The sequence below is a fragment of the Salmo salar genome, chromosome 29 (assembly GCF_965601325.2).
Source record: "Salmo salar chromosome 29, fSalSal1, whole genome shotgun sequence".
Taxonomy (NCBI): Eukaryota; Metazoa; Chordata; class Actinopteri; order Salmoniformes; family Salmonidae; genus Salmo; species Salmo salar.
In genome coordinates, this window is record NC_138319.1 from 40,323,349 (window position 1) to 40,343,497 (window position 20,149).

At 46.3% G+C, this 20,149-nt stretch overlaps 1 protein-coding gene across 2 annotated transcripts in view; it reads left to right on the plus strand.

Annotated features, from left to right (window-relative positions):
* Nucleotides 1-17,066, plus strand: part of LOC106590677 (divergent protein kinase domain 2A) — a 92,261-nt gene extending 75,195 nt beyond the window's left edge. For both annotated transcript variants that reach the window (XM_045710747.2, XM_014181835.3), the window contains 2 exons: nt 5,648-5,951; nt 15,962-17,066. In XM_045710747.2, the coding sequence (XP_045566703.1) occupies nt 5,648-5,951; nt 15,962-16,311 (654 nt within the window). In that variant the 3' untranslated portion in view covers nt 16,312-17,066. The remainder of the gene's footprint in view (nt 1-5,647; nt 5,952-15,961) is intronic.
* The last annotated feature ends 3,083 nt before the right edge of the window (nt 17,067-20,149 follow it).

The following is a 20,149-nucleotide window of genomic DNA, read 5'->3' on the forward strand; positions in this document are numbered from 1 at the left end:
CTAAACTAGGTTACCACATTACAATCTACAGGCTAAACTAGGTTACCATATTACAGGCTAAACTAGGTTACCACATTACAGGTTAAACTAGGTTACCACATTACAGGTTAAACTAGGTTACCATATTACAATCTACAGGCTAAACTAGGTTACCATATTACAATCTACAGGCTAAACTAGGTTACCACATTACAGGTTAAACTAGGTTACCACATTACAATCTACAGGCTAAACTAGGTTACCATATTACAGGCTAAACTAGGTTACCACATTACAGGTTAAACTAGGTTACCACATTACAGGTTAAACTAGGTTACCATATTACAATCTACAGGCTAAACTAGGTTACCATATTACAATCTACAGGCTAAACTAGGTTACCACATTACAGGCTAAACTAGGTTACCACATTACAGGCTAAACTAGGTTACCACATTACAGGCTAAACTAGGTTACCACATTACAATCTACAGGCTAAACTAGGTTACCACATTACAGGTTAAACTAGGTTACCACATTACATATTACAGGCTAAACTAGGTTACCACATTACAGGCTAAACTAGGTTACCACATTACAGGCTAAACTAGGTTACCATATTACAATCTACAAGCTAAACTAGGTTACCACATTACAGGTTAAACTAGGTTACCACATTACAGGCTAAACTAGGTTACCATATTACATGCTAAACTAGGTTACCACATTACAGGCTAAACTAGGTTACCACATTACAGGCTAAACTAGGTTACCACATTACAATCTACAGGCTAAACTAGGTTACCACATTACAGGCTAAACTAGGTTACCACATTACAGGCTAAACTAGGTTACCACATTACAGGCTAAACTAGGTTACCACATTACAGGCTAAACTAGGTTACCACATTACAGGCTAAACTAGGTTACCATATTACAGGCTAAACTAGGTTACCATATTACAGGCTATGCTAGGTTACCACATTACAGGCTAAACTAGGTTACCACATTACAGGCTAAACTAGGTTACCACATTACAGGCTAAACTAGGTTACCACATTACAGGTTAAACTAGGTTACCATATTACAGGCTAAACTAGGTTACCACATTACAGGCTAAACTAGGTTACCATATTACAATCTACAGGCTAAACTAGGTTACCACATTACAGGCTAAACTAGGTTACCACATTACAATCTACAGGCTAAACTAGGTTACCACATTACAGGCTAAACTAGGTTACCACATTACATATTACAGGCTAAACTAGGTTACCACATTACAGGCTAAACTAGGTTACCACATTACAGGCTAAACTAGGTTACCACATTACAATCTACAGGCTAAACTAGGTTACCACATTACAGGCTAAACTAGGTTACCACATTACAGGTTAAACTAGGTTACCACATTACAGGTTAAACTAGGTTACCACATTACAGGTTAAACTAGGTTACCACATTACAGGTTAAACTAGGTTACCACATTACAGGCTAAACTAGGTTACCACATTACAGGTTAAACTAGGTTACCACATTACAATCTACAGGCTAAACTAGGTTACCACATTACAGGCTAAACTAGGTTACCACATTACAATCTACAGGCTAAACTAGGTTACCACATTACAGGCTAAACTAGGTTACCACATTACAGGCTAAACTAGGTTACCACATTACATATTACAGGCTAAACTAGGTTACCACATTACAGGCTAAACTAGGTTACCACATTACAGGCTAAACTAGGTTACCACATTACAATCTACAGGCTAAACTAGGTTACCACATTACAGGCTAAACTAGGTTACCACATTACAATCTACAGGCTAAACTAGGTTACCACATTACAATCTACAGGCTAAACTAGGTTACCACATTACATATTACAGGCTAAACTAGGTTACCACATTACATATTACAGGTTAAACTAGGTTACCACATTACAGGTTAAACTAGGTTACCACATTACAGGCTAAACTAGGTTACCATATTACAGGCTAAACTAGGTTACCACATTACAATCTACAGGCTAAACTAGGTTACCACATTACAGGCTAAACTAGGTTACCATATTACAGGCTAAACTAGGTTACCACATTACAGGCTAAACTAGGTTACCACATTACAGGTTAAACTAGGTTACCACATTACAGGCTAAACTAGGTTACCACATTACAGGCTAAACTAGGTTACCACATTACAGGTTAAACTAGGTTACCACATTACAGGCTAAACTAGGTTACCATATTACAGGCTAAACTAGGTTACCACATTACAATCTACAGGCTAAACTAGGTTACCACATTACAATCTACAGGCTAAACTAGGTTACCACATTACAATCTACAGGCTAAACTAGGTTACCACATTACAGGCTAAACTAGGTTACCACATTACAGGTTAAACTAGGTTACCACATTACAGGCTAAACTAGGTTACCATATTACAATCCATTATACAGGCCTAGCCTACTCCTCATTTGTCATGCTGAACAACCCTGTGTGTGTGTGTGTGTGTGTGTGTGTACACGATAAGAGAGTCTTACAACAGTTATCAAAAGCCCAGTGACCCCGCCAGACCAGTCTCGACAGAGCGGTAGCAGTGAAGTGAGAGAACAGAATGGCAGGCCCATCGTCAGTTTAGCTGACTAATCATTTGTTTAGTATGTACCGCCACCTCTTTCCCACAACTCCCGGCTCTGTGGCAAGAGTCCAGCTGTCTCTGGAACACCGCACACTCTGACATTCTCACAATGTATGTTTTTTAAATAATTGACGCCTCATTAAAGTTTGAACAAGAGGAGACTGCATTAATAATGAATCGTTTTCCCTGATACCTACAAATGGAAAGCTGTGGTGTTGGATGGCTATAGCTGTAAGGTGAGAGGCAAACTAACTAACTCCTACCTGCATGAATCTCTCTCTCTCTCTCTCTCTCTCTCTCTCTCTGTCTCTCTCTCTCTCTGTCTGCTGTTAGGCGTCTCTGGCTACAGACATGGATATCAGCTATCAGAAACACACAGTGATTTAATACAACATCGTGGTTAGCAGGCAGTGCTCAGGTGGGCTCCGGTACATGTTTTTTTTTTTTTTTTTTTTAGTCTTGGCTGAGAGAGAGAGAGAGAGAGACAGAGACAGAGAGAGAGAGAGAGAGAGAGAGAGAGAGAGAGAGAGAAAACACCAATCCAGTTCCTCAGAGGGCTGGCCACTCAGCCAACTACAGCTGCCTCAAACTCTCCTCATTTCAGCCGTGTGTGTGTTTGCCTTACTGCAATATTGAAACTGATTCCTTCCAAATACACACAGAAGCCTCTCCTTCTCCTTGGCCTACGTGAGTAAGACATTTAAACGTGTTAAACCTCGCAAGGCTACCAGCCCAGACGGCATCCCTAGCCTCTTCCTCAGCATGCTCAGACAAGTTGGCTGGTGTGTTTACAGACATATTCAATCTCTCTCTATCCCAGTCTGCTGTCCCCACCTGCTTTAAGATGTCCACCATTGTTCCTGTACCCAAGAAAGCAAAGGTATCTGAACTACATCACTATCGCTCCGTAGCACTCACTTCTGTCATCATGAAGTGCTTTGAGAGACTAGTTAAGGATCATATCACCTCCACCTTACCCAACACCCTAGACCCACTTTAATTTGCTTATCGCCCCAATAGGTCCACAGACGATGCAATCGCCATCACACTGCACACTGCCCCTATCCCATCTGGACAAGAGGAATACGTATGTAAGAATGCTGTTCATTGACTACAGCTGAGCATTCAACACCATAGTACCCTCCAAGCTCATCATCAAGCTGGAGGCCCTGGGTCTGAACCCTGCCCTGTGCAACTGGGTCCTGGACTTCCTGACGGGCCGCCCCCAGGTGGTGAATGTAGGAAACAACATGTCCACTTCGTTGATCCTCAACACTGGGTCCCCACAAGGGTGCGTTCTCCTGTACTCAGCCCTCTCCTGTACTCCCTGTTCACCCATGACTGCGTGGCCATGCACACCTCCAACTCAATCATCATGTTTGCAGACGACACAACAGTGGTAGGCTTGATTACCAACAATGACGAGACGGCCTACAGGAAGGAGGTGAGGGCTCTCGGAGTGTGGTGTCAGGAAAATAACCTCACACTCAATGTCAACAAAATGAAGGAGATGATCGTGGACTTCAGGAAACAGCAGAGGGAGCAGCCCCCTATCCACATCGACGGGACAGTAGTGGAGAAGGTGGAAAGATTTAAGTTCCTCGGTGTACACATCACGGACAAACTGAAATGATCCACCCACACAAACAGTGTGGTGAAGGAGGCAACCTCAGGAGTCTGAAGAAATTTGGCTTGTCACCTAAAACCCTCATAAACTTTTACAGATGCACAATCGAGAGCATCCTGTCAGGCTGTATCACCGCCTGGTACGGCAGCTGCTCCGCCCACAACCGTAAGGCTCTCCAGCGGGTAGTGAGGTCTGCACAACGCGTCACCGGGGGCAAACTACCTGCCCTCCAGGACACCTACACCCCCCGATGTCACAGGAAGGTCAAAAAGATCATCAAAGACAACAACCACCCGAGCCACTGCCTGTTCACCCAACTATCATCCAGAAGGCGAGGTCAGTACAGGTGCATCAAAGCTGGAACCGAGAGACAGAAGCTGTTTTTCAATCTCAAGGCCATCAGACTGTTAAACAGCCATCACTAACTCAGAGAGGCTGCTGCCTACCATACAGACTTGAAATCATTGGTCACTATAATAAATGGATCACTAGTCACTTCAATAATGCCACTTTAATAATGTTTACAAATCTTACATTACTCATCTATGTATATACTGTATTTTATTCAATCTATTGCACCTTGCCTATGCCGCTCATCCATATATTTATATATTCTTATTCCACCCCTTTAGATTTGTGTGTATTAGGTATTTGTTGTGGAATTGGTATATTACTTGTTAGATATTACTGCAATGTCGGAACTAGAAGCACAAGCATTTCGCTACACTCGCATTAACGTCTGCATAACCATGTGTAATGTGACCAATAAAATATTATTTGATTTGAAACTTTTGGTTCCTACACTGGTCAATAATTCCTCACTGGCTTATTAATTTGTAATCAATGTCAAACAGCAATGTGTTCAAGGTGCTGCCCACTATAGTATTAGAATAGTCAGTTTATTTACAGTTTCCAACAGTTCATTATGTGTTGGGCCATATCGTGCTGCGTGGCACAGTGGACATTTTAAAACGAATGCAGGAATTGATCAATTGTATTTTTCATTTAAACTTTTATTTAACGAGGCAAGTCAGTTAAGAACAAACTCTTATTTTCAATGACGGCCTAGGAACAGTAGGTTAACTGCCTTGTTCAGGGGCAGAACAACATTTTGTATCTTGTCAGCTCAGGGATTTGATCTTGCAACTTTTCGGTTACTAGTCCAACGCTCTAACCACTAGGCTACGCTGCCGCCCCAAAATAAATGCAGAATTTGTTTAGTGTTTGGCGTGTGTATATTTTCTAATATAGTGTTGTTTTTTTACTGTAAAGTGTTGCACTTCAAATGCAACTTCAACTTCACGATCTGATTTAATTCACTTTGCGTACATACCTCCTTTCTTCTTCTCTCCTCTAATAACCAACATCTCTTCTTCTCTCCCCGTTATCCTACAGAGTTTCCCGTCAGACGAGGGCTGGCCGTTCGCCAAGTACCTGGGAGCGTGTGGTCGCGTTGTGGCGGTGAACTACGTCGGCGAGGAGCTGTGGTCTTTCTACAACGCTCCGTGGGACAAGAGGGTTGACCTGGCCCGACAGCTGATGGACATCGCTGAGCAGCTCACCAACAACGACTTTGAGTTTGCCCTCTACCTGCTGGACGTGAGCTTTGATAACTTTGCAGTGGGGCCGCGGGACGGCAAGGTCATCGTGGTGGACGCTGAGAACGTCCTGGTGGCCGACAAGAGACTGATCAAACAGAGTGAGTTGTTACACTGGGGGGTAGAGAGGTGGGGGGTAGAGATGTGGGGGGGGGTAGAGAGGTGGGGGGGGTAGAGGTGGGGGGGGGTAGAGAGAGGGGGGGTAGAGAGGTGGGGGGGTAGAGAGGGGGGTGGGGAGGTGGGGGGGGGGGGTAGAGAGGTGGGGGGGTAGAGATGTGTGTGGGGGGGTAGAGGGGGGGGTAGAGAGAGTGTGTGGGGGGGTAGAGGGGGGGGTAGAGAGAGTGTGAGGTGCGAGGGATAGAGAGGGGGGGGGGAGGTAGAGAGGTGGGTGGGGGGGTAGAGAGGTTTGGGGTGTGATACTAAGAGCTGTGTGTGTGTATGGTGTTTTCTCGGTTACTATGACGCCCGGTGTGTGTGTGTGTGTGTGTGTGTGTGTGTGTGTGTCCTTCACACGCCCTGTGTGTGACAGACTTGTACACTGTTGAAGTCTACACTACATCACATTACCACGTTCTGTATCCATGTACGGACGGATTAAACCTCTGATTATCCGTGTGTGTTTCTCCCAAAGAACCTCAGAATACTGTCCGTCGCGTCCGATCTAGGCTGGAGGGCGGTGCGTTTTCTCACCGCGTCTATATGTCTAACATTTACGTCACTTATCAGAGCGATACACACACCTGACCAGATTAAGGTGAATCGTTAACTAGTGCCCCAGTCTGTCATTTCAAAAGTAAACTTTGTGATAAACAGCAATAGATGAACCAAGAGGGTTTATGTCCAGGACACTAGTTTTCCCCGCCAAGCCACCGTGTCCATGGGGACTGGTGCCGAGCCACCGTGGTGCCAAGCCACCATGTCCATGGGGACTGGTGCCAAGCCACCGTGTCCATGGGGACTGGTGCCAAGCCACCGTGTCCATGGGGACTGGTGCCAAGCCACCGTGTCCATGGGGACTGGTGCCAAGCCACCGTGTCCATGGGGACTGGTGCCAAGCCACCGTGTCCATGGGGACTGGTGCCAAGCCACCGTGTCCATGGGGACTGGTGCCAAGCCACCGTGTCTATGGGGGACTGGTGCCAATGTGCTTGGTGTCTAAATCAAAAAATGTATATTTAACATATCGATGGGTGTGTTAATTGTGTCGATAATCCTCTTCTTTAGAAAACCATTTTTGTTTTCTAACCCGATGTCTCTATTGTAATCCGTTTTTAAGAGTTATTGGAGTTGTTAACCCCTTGTAGGATGGTGAGAATTAGGTCTACTAGCTACCTGCCAGTGACACTCTCCCGTTAAACTAGTCGTCTTTGTTCTGCAGGACATAAAACGATACAGAGGTAGGATGGATCTCTATTTCAAACATGACGTTTTTTTAAAGAAAACATATATATATATATATATTTTAGTATACGCTTTTCATGTTAATTTTTCAAAGCGTTTTACATTCAAATTCAGTTTGTGTCATTTAATAATTTAACTTTTTATGACCCACGGAGAAGAAAACATTTTTTTTTGAAGACTTACGACTACAAAAAAAATGTAAAATCCTAAAAAAGTTGTTAAGACAGAAAGAGCTGCACACCCTCTATGAACACAGGGCTGATTATCTGGTTTACGAGGTCAGGAAATCCTATGTTTTGGACAGAATGCTAATGATATGTTAGAGAGAGGTGCCGCTGAAACTTTCACAACATCAATAAATCACATTTGTCTTCGTAAAAAAAATGTTTTTAATAACATAAGGGGAGTGTCATCACCTGCACTGCGCCGTGTGTGTGTGTGTGTGTGTGTGTGTGTGTGTGTGTGTGTGTGTGTGTGTGTGTGTGTGTGTGTGTGTGTGTGTGTGTGTGTGTGTGTGTGTGTGTGTGTGTGTGTGTGTGCGCTGTCTACATACACACATCCTGGTCAACGCTGTCTATATACACACATCCTGGACAATGCTGCCTTCATACACACATCCTGGACAACGCTGCCTATATACACACATCCTGGTCGACGCTGTCTATATACACACATCCTGGTCAACGCTGTCTATATACACACATCCTGGTCGACGCTGTCTATATACACACATCCTGGTCAACGCTGTCTATATACACACATCCTGGACAATGCTGCCTTCATACACACATCCTGGACAACGCTGCCTATATACACACATCCTGGACAACGCTGTCTATATACACACATCCTGGACAACGCTGCCTATATACACACATCCTGGACAACGCTGTCTATATACACACATCCTGGTCGACGCTGTCTATATACACACATCCTGGTCGACGCTGTCTATATACACACATCCTGGTCGACGCTGTCTATATACACACATCCTGGTCGACGCTGTCTATATACACACATCCTGGTCAATGCTTTCTTCATACACATCCTGGTCGACGCTGTCTATATACACACATCCTGGACAACGCTGTCTATATACACACATCCTGGTCGACGCTGTCTATATACACACATCCTGGTCGACGCTGTCTATATACACACATCCTGGACAACGCTGTCTATATACACACATCCTGGTCGACGCTGCCTATATACACACATCCTGGTCAATGCTGCCTATATACACACATCCTGGTCGACGCTGCCTATATACACACATCCTGGTCGACGCTGCCTATATACACACATCCTGGACAACGCTGCCTATATACACACATCCTGGTCAACGCTGCCTATATACACACATCCTGGTCAACGCTGCCTATATACACACATCCTGGACAACGCTGTCTATATACACACATCCTGGACAACGCTGCCTATATACACACATCCTGGACAACGCTGCCTATATACACACATCCTGGACAACGCTGCCTATATACACACATCCTGGACAACGCTGCCTATATACACACATCCTGGTCAACGCTGCCTATATACACACATCCTGGTCAACGCTGCCTATATACACACATCCTGGACAACGCTGCCTATATACACACATCCTGGACAACGCTGCCTATATACACACATCCTGGTCAACGCTGCCTATATACACACATCCTGGTCAACGCTGCCTATATACACACATCCTGGTCAACGCTGTCTATATACACACATTCTGGACAACGCTGCCTATATACACACATCCTGGTCAACGCTGCCTATATACACACATCCTGGTCAACGCTGCCTATATACACACATCCTGGACAACGCTGCCTATATACACACATCCTGGTCGACGCTGTCTTCATACACATCCTGGTCGACACTGTCTATATACACACATCCTGGTCGACGCTGTCTATATACACACATCCTGGACAACGCTGTCTATATACACACATCCTGGACAACGCTGCCTATATACACACATCCTGGACAACGCTGCCTATATACACACATCCTGGTCAACGCTGCCTATATACACACATCCTGGTCAACGCTGTCTATATACACATTTAGAGCTTGACAATCCAAGCTGCTCTCTGGCCATTCAGAGTTTAAAGGAGCGCTATGCAGAAATCACTCCGCCATTTACTGGTTGCTGAAATTCAAATAGTTTGTGACAAAACAAGCAATATATAGTGTAGAGAATCATTGTACCATCTAAACCGTTATATTACCGTTTTGAAGCTGGTCTATAAAACCGTGCGTATTACCAGTCAAAAGGTTGGACACACTTATTCATTCCAGGGATTTTCTTTATTTTTTAAAAATGTTCTACATTGTAGAATAATAGTGAAGACATCAAAACTATGAAATAACACACATGGAATCATGTATTAACCAAAAACAGTGTTAAACAAATCAAAATATATTTTATATTTTAGACTCTTCTTCAAGTCTTTGCCTTGATGACTCTTTGTCTTGATGACAGCTTTGCACACTCTTGGCATTTTCTCAACCAGCTTCACCTGGAATGCTTTTTCAACAGTCAACAGATTTCCATTTCCAACCTGGAATGCTTTTTCAACAGTTCCCACATTTGCTGAGCACTTGTCGTCTGCTTTTCCTTCACTCTGCGGTCCGACTCATTCCAAACCATCTCAATTGGGTTGAGGTCGGGTGATTGTGGAGGCCAGGTCATCTGATGCAGCACTCCATCACTCTCCTTCTTCGTCAAATAGCCCTTACACAGCCTGGAGGTGTGTTGGGTCATTATCCTGTTGAAAAACAAATGATAGTCCCACTAAGCACAAACCAGATGGGATGGCGTATCACTGCAGAATGCTGTGGTAGCCATGCTGGTTAAGTGCGCCCTGAATTCTAAATAAATCACACCTCCTCCTCCTCCATGCTTCACGTTGGGAACCACACATGCGGAGATCATCCATTCACCTACTCTGCGTCTCACAAAGACACAGCGGTTGGAACCAAAAATCAACAATTTGGACTCATCAGACCAAAGGACAGATTTCCACCAGTCTAATGTCCATTGCTCATGTTTCTTGGCCCAATCAAGTCTTTTCTTCTTATTGATGTCCTTTAGTAGTGGTTTCTTTGCAGCAATTCGACCACGAAGGCCTGATTCACGCAGTCTCCTCTGAACAGTTGATTTCGAGATGTGTCTGTTACTTGAACTCTGTGAAGCATTTATTTGAGCTGCAATTTCTGAGGCTGGTAACTCTAATGAACATATCCTCTGCAGCAGAGGTATCTCTGGGTCTTCCTTTCCTGTGGCGGTCCTCATGAGAGACAGTTTTATCATAGCCCTTGATTGTTTTTGCGACTGCACTTGAAGAAACTTTCAAAGTTCTTGACATTTTTCTGATTGACTGACCTTCATGTCTAAATGTAATGATGGCTGTAGTTTATCTTATTTTATTTGAGCTGTTCTTGCAGTAATATGGACTTGGTTTTTCTACCAAATAGGGCTATCTTCTGTATACCACCCCTACCTTGTCACAACACAACTGATTGGCTCAAACACATTAAGAATGAAAGAAATTCCACTCTTTAACTTTTAACAAGGCACACCTGTTAATTGAAATGCATTCCAGGTGACTACCTCATGAAGTTGGTTGAGAGAAGGCCAAGAGTAGGTGTGTCCAAACTTTTTTGACTGGTACTGTAACCTATGCTTACACCTGCTACACAGTCTCTTTCCCTCTCTCTCCATCTCTCTCTCCCTCTTCTCTCTCTCTCCTCTCTCTCCCTCTCTCTCTCTCTCTCTTTCTCCTTTTCTCTCTTTCTCTCTCTCTCTCTCTCCTTTTCTCTCTTTCTCTCTCTCTCTTTCTCCTTTTCTCTCTTTCTCTCTCTCTCTTTCTCCTTTTCTCTCTCTCTCTTTCTCCTTTTCTCTCTTTCTCTCTCTCTCTTTCTCCTTTTCTCTCTTTCTCTCCTTCTCTCTCTCCTCTCTCTCCTCTTTCTCCTCTCTCTCCTCTTTGTCCTCTCTTTCTCTACCTTCTACCCTCTGTAGTTTTAAGTGCATCGGTCAGTCTGTCAGTTAACCGTGACATGTGGTGCTTCACTGGCTCTGAAATGTGTGTGTGTCAAGTGGTGATTGAGCTGAAAGGGCCCTTCGACAACGGGGCACCAATGGGGGCTGTGATGGACACTAGTTGGCTGACGAGGCAGCAGTGTGTTGTGTCTCAGCAGCAGCAGCAGCAGCAGCAGTAGCAGTGTGATTGAGTCGTTCTGACAGGGCCGGAGGACCACTGCATTAGAACGGCTGATTACGGTTTGAATCCTCAGGGATCATCCTCCTCTATAACTATTGATCCTCTTTAATGCAACTCCAACTGTTTCCTCCCTAAATAGAAAGATACATTTTAAAATGAACACATGAAGGAGAAAATAAAATGTCCAAATAGATTTATTTCAATAAAACTAAAGTCGTTGGTCTTTTTCTGCCAGATTAGATGTTAAATTCGTTTTTTTGGTTGTTTGTGTCCCAAAATAATGTATATAAATGCCTCTGATGACACAGACTCTTGCAGTAATCTCCTCGAGGTCCGTTATCTCCTCGAGGTCCGTTATCTCCTCGAGGTCCGTTATCTCCTCGAGGTCCGTTATCTCCTCGAGGTCCGTTATCTCCTCGAGGTCCGTTATCTCCTCGAGGTTCGTTATCTCCTCGAGGTCCGTTATCTCCTCGAGGTCCGTTATCTCCTCGAGGTTCGTTATCTCCTCGAGGTTCGTTATCTCCCCGAGGTCCGTTATCTCCCCGAGGTCCGTTAAATCCCCGAGGTCCGTTACCTCCTTGAGATCATGTAAAGTCAGTGCTTAATTTGAACCGGATTGTGTCGGGAAACATGATTCATTTTGTTTCAGAACCCTTTTACCAGGATCAGGTACCTTTCTTGACACGAACAATAATTGTCACTGTTTGTTTCAATGTAAAGAAATGATTTCAAGTTGTCTCCTCTGTAATTCTCCTGCCCCCTGAAAACGTCATGTGAAAACATGCCTGGTATTCCAAGAACTGATGTGTGTTGGGACAGCGCGGGTTCATGGTCTGTATTCATTATAGACTGTATAGACCACCACCTATATAGACTGTATAGACCACCGCCTGTATAGACCTCCGCCTGTATAGACTGTATAGACCACTGCCTGTATAGACCACCGCCTGTATAGACCTCCGCCTGTATAGACTGTATAGACCTCCGCCTGTATAGACTGTATAGACCACCGCCTGTATAGACTGTATAGACCACCGACTGTATAGACCACCACCTGTATAGACTGTATAGACCACCGCCTGTATAGACCACTGCCTGTATAGACCACCGCCTGTATAGACTGTATAGACCACCGCCTGTATAGACTGTATAGACCACCGCCTGTATAGCCCACCGCCTGTATAGACTGTATAGACCACTGCCTGTATAGACTGTATAGACCACTGCCTGTATAGACTGTATAGACCACCGCCTGTATAGACTGTATAGACCACCGCCTGTATAGACTGTATAGACCACCGCCTGTATAGACTGTATAGACCACCGCCTGTATAGACTGTATAGACCACTGCCTGTATAGACTGTATAGACCTCCCCCTGTATAGACTGTATAGACCACCGCCTGTATAGACTGTATAGACCACCACCTGTATAGACCACCGCCTGTATAGACTGTATAGACCACCACCTGTATAGACTACCACCTGTATAGACCACTGCCTGTATAGACTGTATAGACCACCACCTGTATAGTCTACCCCCTGTATAGACTGTATAGACTACCACCTGTATAGACTACCACCTGTATAGACCACTGCCTGTATAGACTGTATAGACCACCACCTGTATAGACCACCACCTGTATAGACTGTATAGACTACCACCTGTATAGCCTGTATAGACCACCGCCTGTATAGACCACCGCCTGTATAGACTGTATAGACCACCACCTGTATAGACTGTATAGACCACCCCCTGTATAGACTGTATAGACCACCGCCTGTATAGACCACTGCCTGTATAGACCACTGCCTGTATAGACCACCACCTGTATAGACTGTATAGACCACCCCCTGTATAGACTGTATAGACCACCGCCTGTATAGACCACTGCCTGTATAGACCACCACCTGTATAGACTGTATAGACAACTGCCTGTATAAACCACCGCCTGTATTGACTGTATAGACCACCGCCTGTATAGACCACTGCCTGTATAGACCACTGCCTGTATAGACCACCGCCTGTATAGACTGTATAGCCCACCCCCTGTATAGACTGTATAGACCACCGCCTGTATAGACTGTATAGACCACCCCCTGTATAGACCACTGCCTGTATAGACCACCGCCTGTATAGACTGTATAGCCCACCCCCTGTATAGACTGTATAGACCACCCCCTGTATAGACTGTATAGACCACCCCCTGTATAGACCACCGCCTGTATAGACTGTATAGACCACCACCTGTATAGACCACTGCCTGTATAGACCACTGCCTGTATAAACCACCGCCTGTATAGACTGTATAGACCACCCCCTGTATAGACTGTATAGACCACTGCCTGTATAGACTGTATAGACCACCCCCTGTATAGACCACTGCCTGTATCTCTCATCTCTCCAGAGTTCCACTTCGTCATTTATTCCCTGATAGAGTCGTAGGTGCGGTAAGGGTGCTGGTGGTCCTGCAATCCCCCCCCCCCTCGATAAACTGAAATAACTTTAACAAAATGATTAGCATTACATCTGTCTCTTCAGAAAGAAAATGAAATCATTATTAAATCCACTAAACCATGAGTAGGCGTGAAGTTTAGCCACAGAGGATCAATAGCTTCTTTTTAAAATATATATAGATTATCTGTGGATTGTGTGTAGCCCAATCACAAAGGCATGCCTACAATCAGGAAGCACGTTGAATCTGTCGGTGAAACTGCATGCAGACAAAACAGGCCTTTTTATTTCAATCGCGGGAAAAACACAGAAAGCAAATGGATATGAAGTGAAAACAGAAGACTAATCTTTCTGTAAAGCTGCCGACACAGTAGATCCATTTCCTAATCGGCCTATTGAACGAACGTTCTTGTTTTACAAAGTAAAACGAGCGAGAGAGAGATGAGATGAGCTTTTGGCGTGGACCGTCGTCAGTGAGTGAGGTGAGCTGCGTTTCATTTGGTGAGTCAGTGAAACTGGAAAGTTTTTTTTTTTTAGGACTATCATTTTCTCCTCGTATTGTACCATAATGTCTCCTCATAACCTAGACCTTGGTGGATTCAAGACGAGGTTATTTCTATTGATTCTCAGTTTGACAGTGTCAAAGTAGTCTGGCATTTTGATCATTTCTCGTGCAGTATTAAAAGAGATTCTGCTAAAGTCTACACAGTCATCTAAAATTATGTAGAATTGCATGAAATGCGTTTTTTATAAAAGGCAACAGTTTTACAGTGTGCAACTACTGCGGTATGCAAATTAATGTATATATATTATTTATGCGCTCAGGTACCTCAGAGCCCCCAGGTCACCCTCACTCTCGGACGACTTTGTTTGTTTGTTTGTTTCCCCGACACCTCCCAATTCATAATTGAAGTGCTGTGAAAAGGTTTTCCTTTTAGATATTTAAAATGAGACGGTGCAGCAGCCATTTTAAAACCCCTCGCTTGAAGCGGCCATTGAATGTCCAGTCACGGCGTAGGCTAATGAAGGGTTTTCAAGTTTTATAGTGAAACGGAATCCGTTCACTAGTGTTTGTTCACAGTCTGAATCGATTCCAGTTCAGCTTTTTTTTTTTGGGGGGGGGGGGGATTGATCTGAATTAGTTTTTAACACAACAATGATGAGGATATGAATGATGCATTTCCTGTTGCTGCAATGGACTCACTCTAATTATGGCTATTTCCTCTCACAGTATTCCTAGTCATCTCTCTCAGTAGTAGTAGTATACCTGTCTAACCTCTCTGTCTCTCTCCCCCAATCTCTCTGTCTCTCTCCCCCTCTCTCTCTGTCTCTCTCCCCCTCTCTCTGTCTCTCTCCCCCTCTCTCTGTCTCTCCACCCCTCTCTCCGTCCCTCTCTCCGTCCCTCTCTCTGTCCCTCTCCCCTTCTCTCTCCCCCACTCTCTCTGTCCCTCTCTCCCCCTCTCTCCACCACTCTCTCCCCCTCTCTCCACCACTCTCCCCCTCTCTCCACCACTCTCCCCCTACCTCCACCACTCTCTCCACCACTCTCTCCCCCTCTCTCTCCGTCCCTCTCTCCCTTCTCTCTCCCCCACTCTCTCTGTCCCTCTCCCCCTCTCTCTCCCCCTCTCTCTCCCCACTCTCTCCCCCTCTCTCTCCCCTCTCTCTCCACCACTCTCCCCCTCTCTCTCCCCTCTCTCCACCACTCTCCCCCTCTCTCTCCGTCCCTCTCTCCCCCACTCTCTCTGTCCCTCTCCCCCTCTCTCTCCCCACTCTCTCTGTCCCTCCCCCACTCTCTCCCCCACTCTCTCCCCCTCTCTCCACCTCTCTCTCCGTCCCTCTCTCCCTTCTCTCTCCCCCACTCTCTCTGTCCCTCTCCCCCTCTCTCTCCCCACTCTCTCTGTCCCTCCCCCACTCTCTCCCCCTCGCTCCCCCTCTCTCTCCCTCTCTCTCCATCCCTCTCCCCCATCCCTCTCCCCCTCTCTCTCTCTCTCTCTCTGTCTCTCCAGATAAACCAGAGAACTATGACGTTTGGTACGAGAGTCGCTTCGAGGACTGTGACAAAGAGGCCTGCCTGTCCTTCTCCAAGGAGTCTCTGTGTACCCGCGTCACCGTGGACCACAACTACTACGCCGTGTGTCAGAACCTGCTGTCGCGTTACGCCACGTGGCGAGGGACCACCGGCGGGCTGCTCCACGACCCCCCCGCCCACGTAGCCAAAGACGGCCAGCTGGAAGCGCTGTTGGACGAGTGCACCAACCCTAAAAAACGCTACGGACGCTTCACAGCCGCCAAGGAGCTGAGGGACTACCTCACGCAGCTAGTTTCCTCCTCTTCCTCCTCCGCCACGGCGAGGTAATGAACAGAACCTACGCTTGGCGGTAGCCTGCAGCTCGGCGTGGCTGGTCAGAGTTGGGTTTGGGTTTCACCCCCCTCCCTCCCTCCCCCCCCCCCCCCCCCCCTGACCTTGTCCCCAGGAACTTTACCCATGACCCTCCTCGTCTCACTTCAAGTGCAGGAGATCTCGTCCTCACTGGTCACACGGCAGCAGCAGTGATTTGGTCCTCTCCTTTCCTGGTGGAAACCCAACCTGCAAAGCTTGATGGGAGTTGTTTTAAAGGGAACTTCACTGCTGGTTTATATTATTACTTCTGACTTTGTTTGGTAGCTGGTGAGAATGAGGTGCTTGGAGCTAGTGGACCAGGAGAAAGGGGATTGACAGAACCCTCTCACCCCAGAGAAGGACTGCTATCCTGGGGGAGAGCTGAGGGACGACCGTGTGGCTACTCTAATGTAGCATGTGGTGTCTGACTAAATGACTTCTCTCCCCTCTGTCCACCAGGACTCCTCTCTGTCTGTCCACCAGGACTCCTCTCTGTCTGTCCACCAGGACTCCTCTCTGTCTGTCCACCAGGACTCCTCTCTGTCTGTCCACCAGGACTCCTCTCTGTCTGTCCACCAGGACTCCTCTCTGTCTGTCCACCAGGACTCCTCTCTGTCTGTCCACCAGGACTCCTCTCTGTCTGTCCACCAGGACTCCTCTCTGTCTGTCCACCAGGACTCCTCTCTGTCTGTCCACCAGGACTCCTCTCTGTCTGTCTGTCCACCAGGACTCCTCTCTGTCTGTCTGTCCACCAGGACTCCTCTCTGTCTGTCTGTCCACCAGGACTCCTCTCTGTCTGTCTGTCCACCAGGACTCCTCTCTGTCTGTCTGTCCACCAGGACTCCTCTCTGTCTGTCTGTCCACCAGGACTCCTCTCTGTCTGTCTGTCCACCAGGACTCCTCTCTGTCTGTCTGTCCACCAGGACTCCTCTCTGTCTGTCTGTCCACCAGGACTCCTCTCTGTCTGTCTGTCCACCAGGACTCCTCTCTGTCTGTCTGTCCACCAGGACTCCTCTCTGTCTGTCTGTCCACCAGGACTCCTCTCTGTCTGTCTGTCCACCAGGACTCCTCTCTGTCTGTCCACCAGGACTCCTCTCTGTCTGTCCACCAGGACTCCTCTCTGTCTGTCCACCAGGACTCCTCTCTGTCTGTCCACCAGGACTCCTCTCTGTCTGTCCACCAGGACTCCTCTCTGTCTGTCCACCAGGACTCCTCTCTGTCTGTCCACCAGGACTCCTCTCTGTCTGTCCACCAGGACTCCTCTCTGTCTGTCCACCAGGACTCCTCTCTGTCTGTCCACCAGGACCTCTCTGTCTGTCCACCAGGACTCCTCTCTGTCTGTCCACCAGGACTCCTCTCTGTCTGTCCACCAGGACTCCTCTCTGTCTGTCCACCAGGACTCCTCTCTGTCTGTCCACCAGGACTCCTCTCTGTCTGTCCACCAGGACTCCTCTCTGTCTGTCCACCAGGACCTCTCTGTCTGTCCACCAGGACCTCTCTCTCTGTCTGTCTGTCCACCAGGGACTCTTGTGTTTGCTAACATTGAATCTTAACAATATGTTTTTTTTTTTGACAGCATCTATTTTTCATATGGTTTGGGGTTGAATGAATCTCAGAACAGAACCGTGTGTCAGAACAGAACCGTGTGTCAGAACAGAACCGTGTGTCAGAACAGAACCGTGTGTCAGAACAGGACCGTGTGTCAGAACAGAACCGTGTGTCAGAACAGGACCGTGTGTCAGAACAGAACCGTGTGTCAGAATTCTGGGCTGAGGGGAAGGTTCCTCCTATAGTCCCACAGTCAGTCCGGCAGCTGCAGAGACCTGGGCGCAGAACAGCAGGTAAAGAGAGGAGGGAGGTGAAAAAGATAAATCCTTGGTTGCTATTAAAGTCTTACTTCCTGCTACTGCTAATCAATCACTCAATTTCCAGTTCCCCTGGATTCAGGCAATCAACGTTTGGGAGAGGGGGGGTTGAGACAGAGGGGGGGGTTGAGAGAGAGGGGGGGTTGAGAGAGAGGGGGGGTTGAGAGAGAGGGGGGGTTGAGAGAGAGAGAGGGGGGGGTTGAGAGAGAGGGGGGGGTTGAGAGAGAGGGGGGGTTGAGAGAGAGAGGGGTTGAGAGAGGGGGGGGGTTGAGAGAGGGGGGACCCTGTAGGAACCTCCCTCCCTCTCTGTCTGTCCCTGTAGGAACCTCCCTGTCTGTCTTGTGTCTGGAAACACAAGCTGAAATAGTACTAAGCCCAGGGTCAGGGTTAACCAAGCTGAAATAAGGGGCCCCCTGTTTGAATAGTTAAAAATGAAATACATCCTTAATTCCTTCCTTGGTGTAAACTCTGATCTGACATCAGTTGAGGTGAAAGACATTTAGTGGAATCACAGGAAGGAAGGAATAATGCATTTTCAAAGTATTCAACATACTGTGTCCCAACACTTCCAAATAGACTCCTCTCCTTGTTTCCTTTCCTTCACTACCAGTCACTATCACTGTTGGTGGATTATATATATATATATAGGAGGTTAAAGAACTGGATAGAGGGACATCATATGTCTTTCACCTATCAGGGTCTTTCAGATGAGTGGTGTTGTGTGGGTAAAGGAACAAGGACAGGAAGTGATTTGGAAGACTTGGGTCATATTTCCCATTGCTGTACCTACAGAGTCTGGAATTGGCTTTAATTGATGAATGGCTTTTTTAGTGTCTCGTTTTTCTAATGTTTCCTCCAATCTCCTCTACAGTTCCACTGTCTGTCTTCTGTTTGAAAAGGGAAATGCTGATTTTGTGTTAACTGTTCTGTGTGGGTTTTTTTTTTTTTTTTAATTTTTTGTACTTCCTCAACAGCCCAGATTTGACTCGTCACACGTTGTAATTTCACATCTGTGAGTTTTGTGTTCAATATTAAACGTTGCCTCTTCACTACTCAGCGTACACTTTTGAGCCGTCAAACTTTAAATGGTCTATATTTCTTTAATCTCCAGCAAATGTTATGGGAAATCAAAGCTGGAAAAGCAGATCCAGAGGTTGGTTGCTTGTCCTTCTACAGGTCCGGGGGCGGGTTAAAGACCCCTGTCTGTCTGGTAAAGCAATAAAGACTAGTCTGGCTGAATAACGGATAGGATTATTATAGTTATGGTTTAGAATCTCCTTGTACACGTCTGAAATGGAACCCTGTTCCCTATATAGTGCACTACTTTTGACTACATGGGTAGTGCACTAAATAGGGAATAGGGTGCAATTTTGGACTCTCAACCCCTTTGTTTTTTTTGTTGTTATCAGGAATGTTTCCTGCTTCTCCGGGCCTGGAGGATTCTAATTGGTTCATTCAGTAGTTGGAGGAGGGATTTGTATGTGCATAAATAACTGTCTGCTTTTTGTACTGTAATTTTTCATTTGAGTATTATATCAGCGGTGTCTGATTTTACTGTGCCTTTCATTCAAAAGTTGTATTTACAACTTTTTAGTGGGTTTAAATATTAAAATATATATATATATATACTTACCTGATGTGTTGTTTCTGTCAGTCCATTACATACTCATGTTGTCACTACAGGTGTTTTGTGTTTTTGACTGCAGGTTATTGGCCTTTATAACATTTCAAAATATATTTATTTTCTTCTGTCACTCACTCTGGGGCCTGCCTGTCGCTCCGGGGCCTGCCTGTCGCTCCGGGGCCTGCCTGTCGCTCCGGGGCCTGCCTGTCGCTCCGGGGCCTGCCTGTCGCTCCGGGGCCTGCCTGTCGCTCCGGGGCCGGCCTGTCGCTCTTGGGCCTGCCTGTCGCACTGGGGGGCCTGCCTGTCGCTCCGGGGCCGGCCTGTC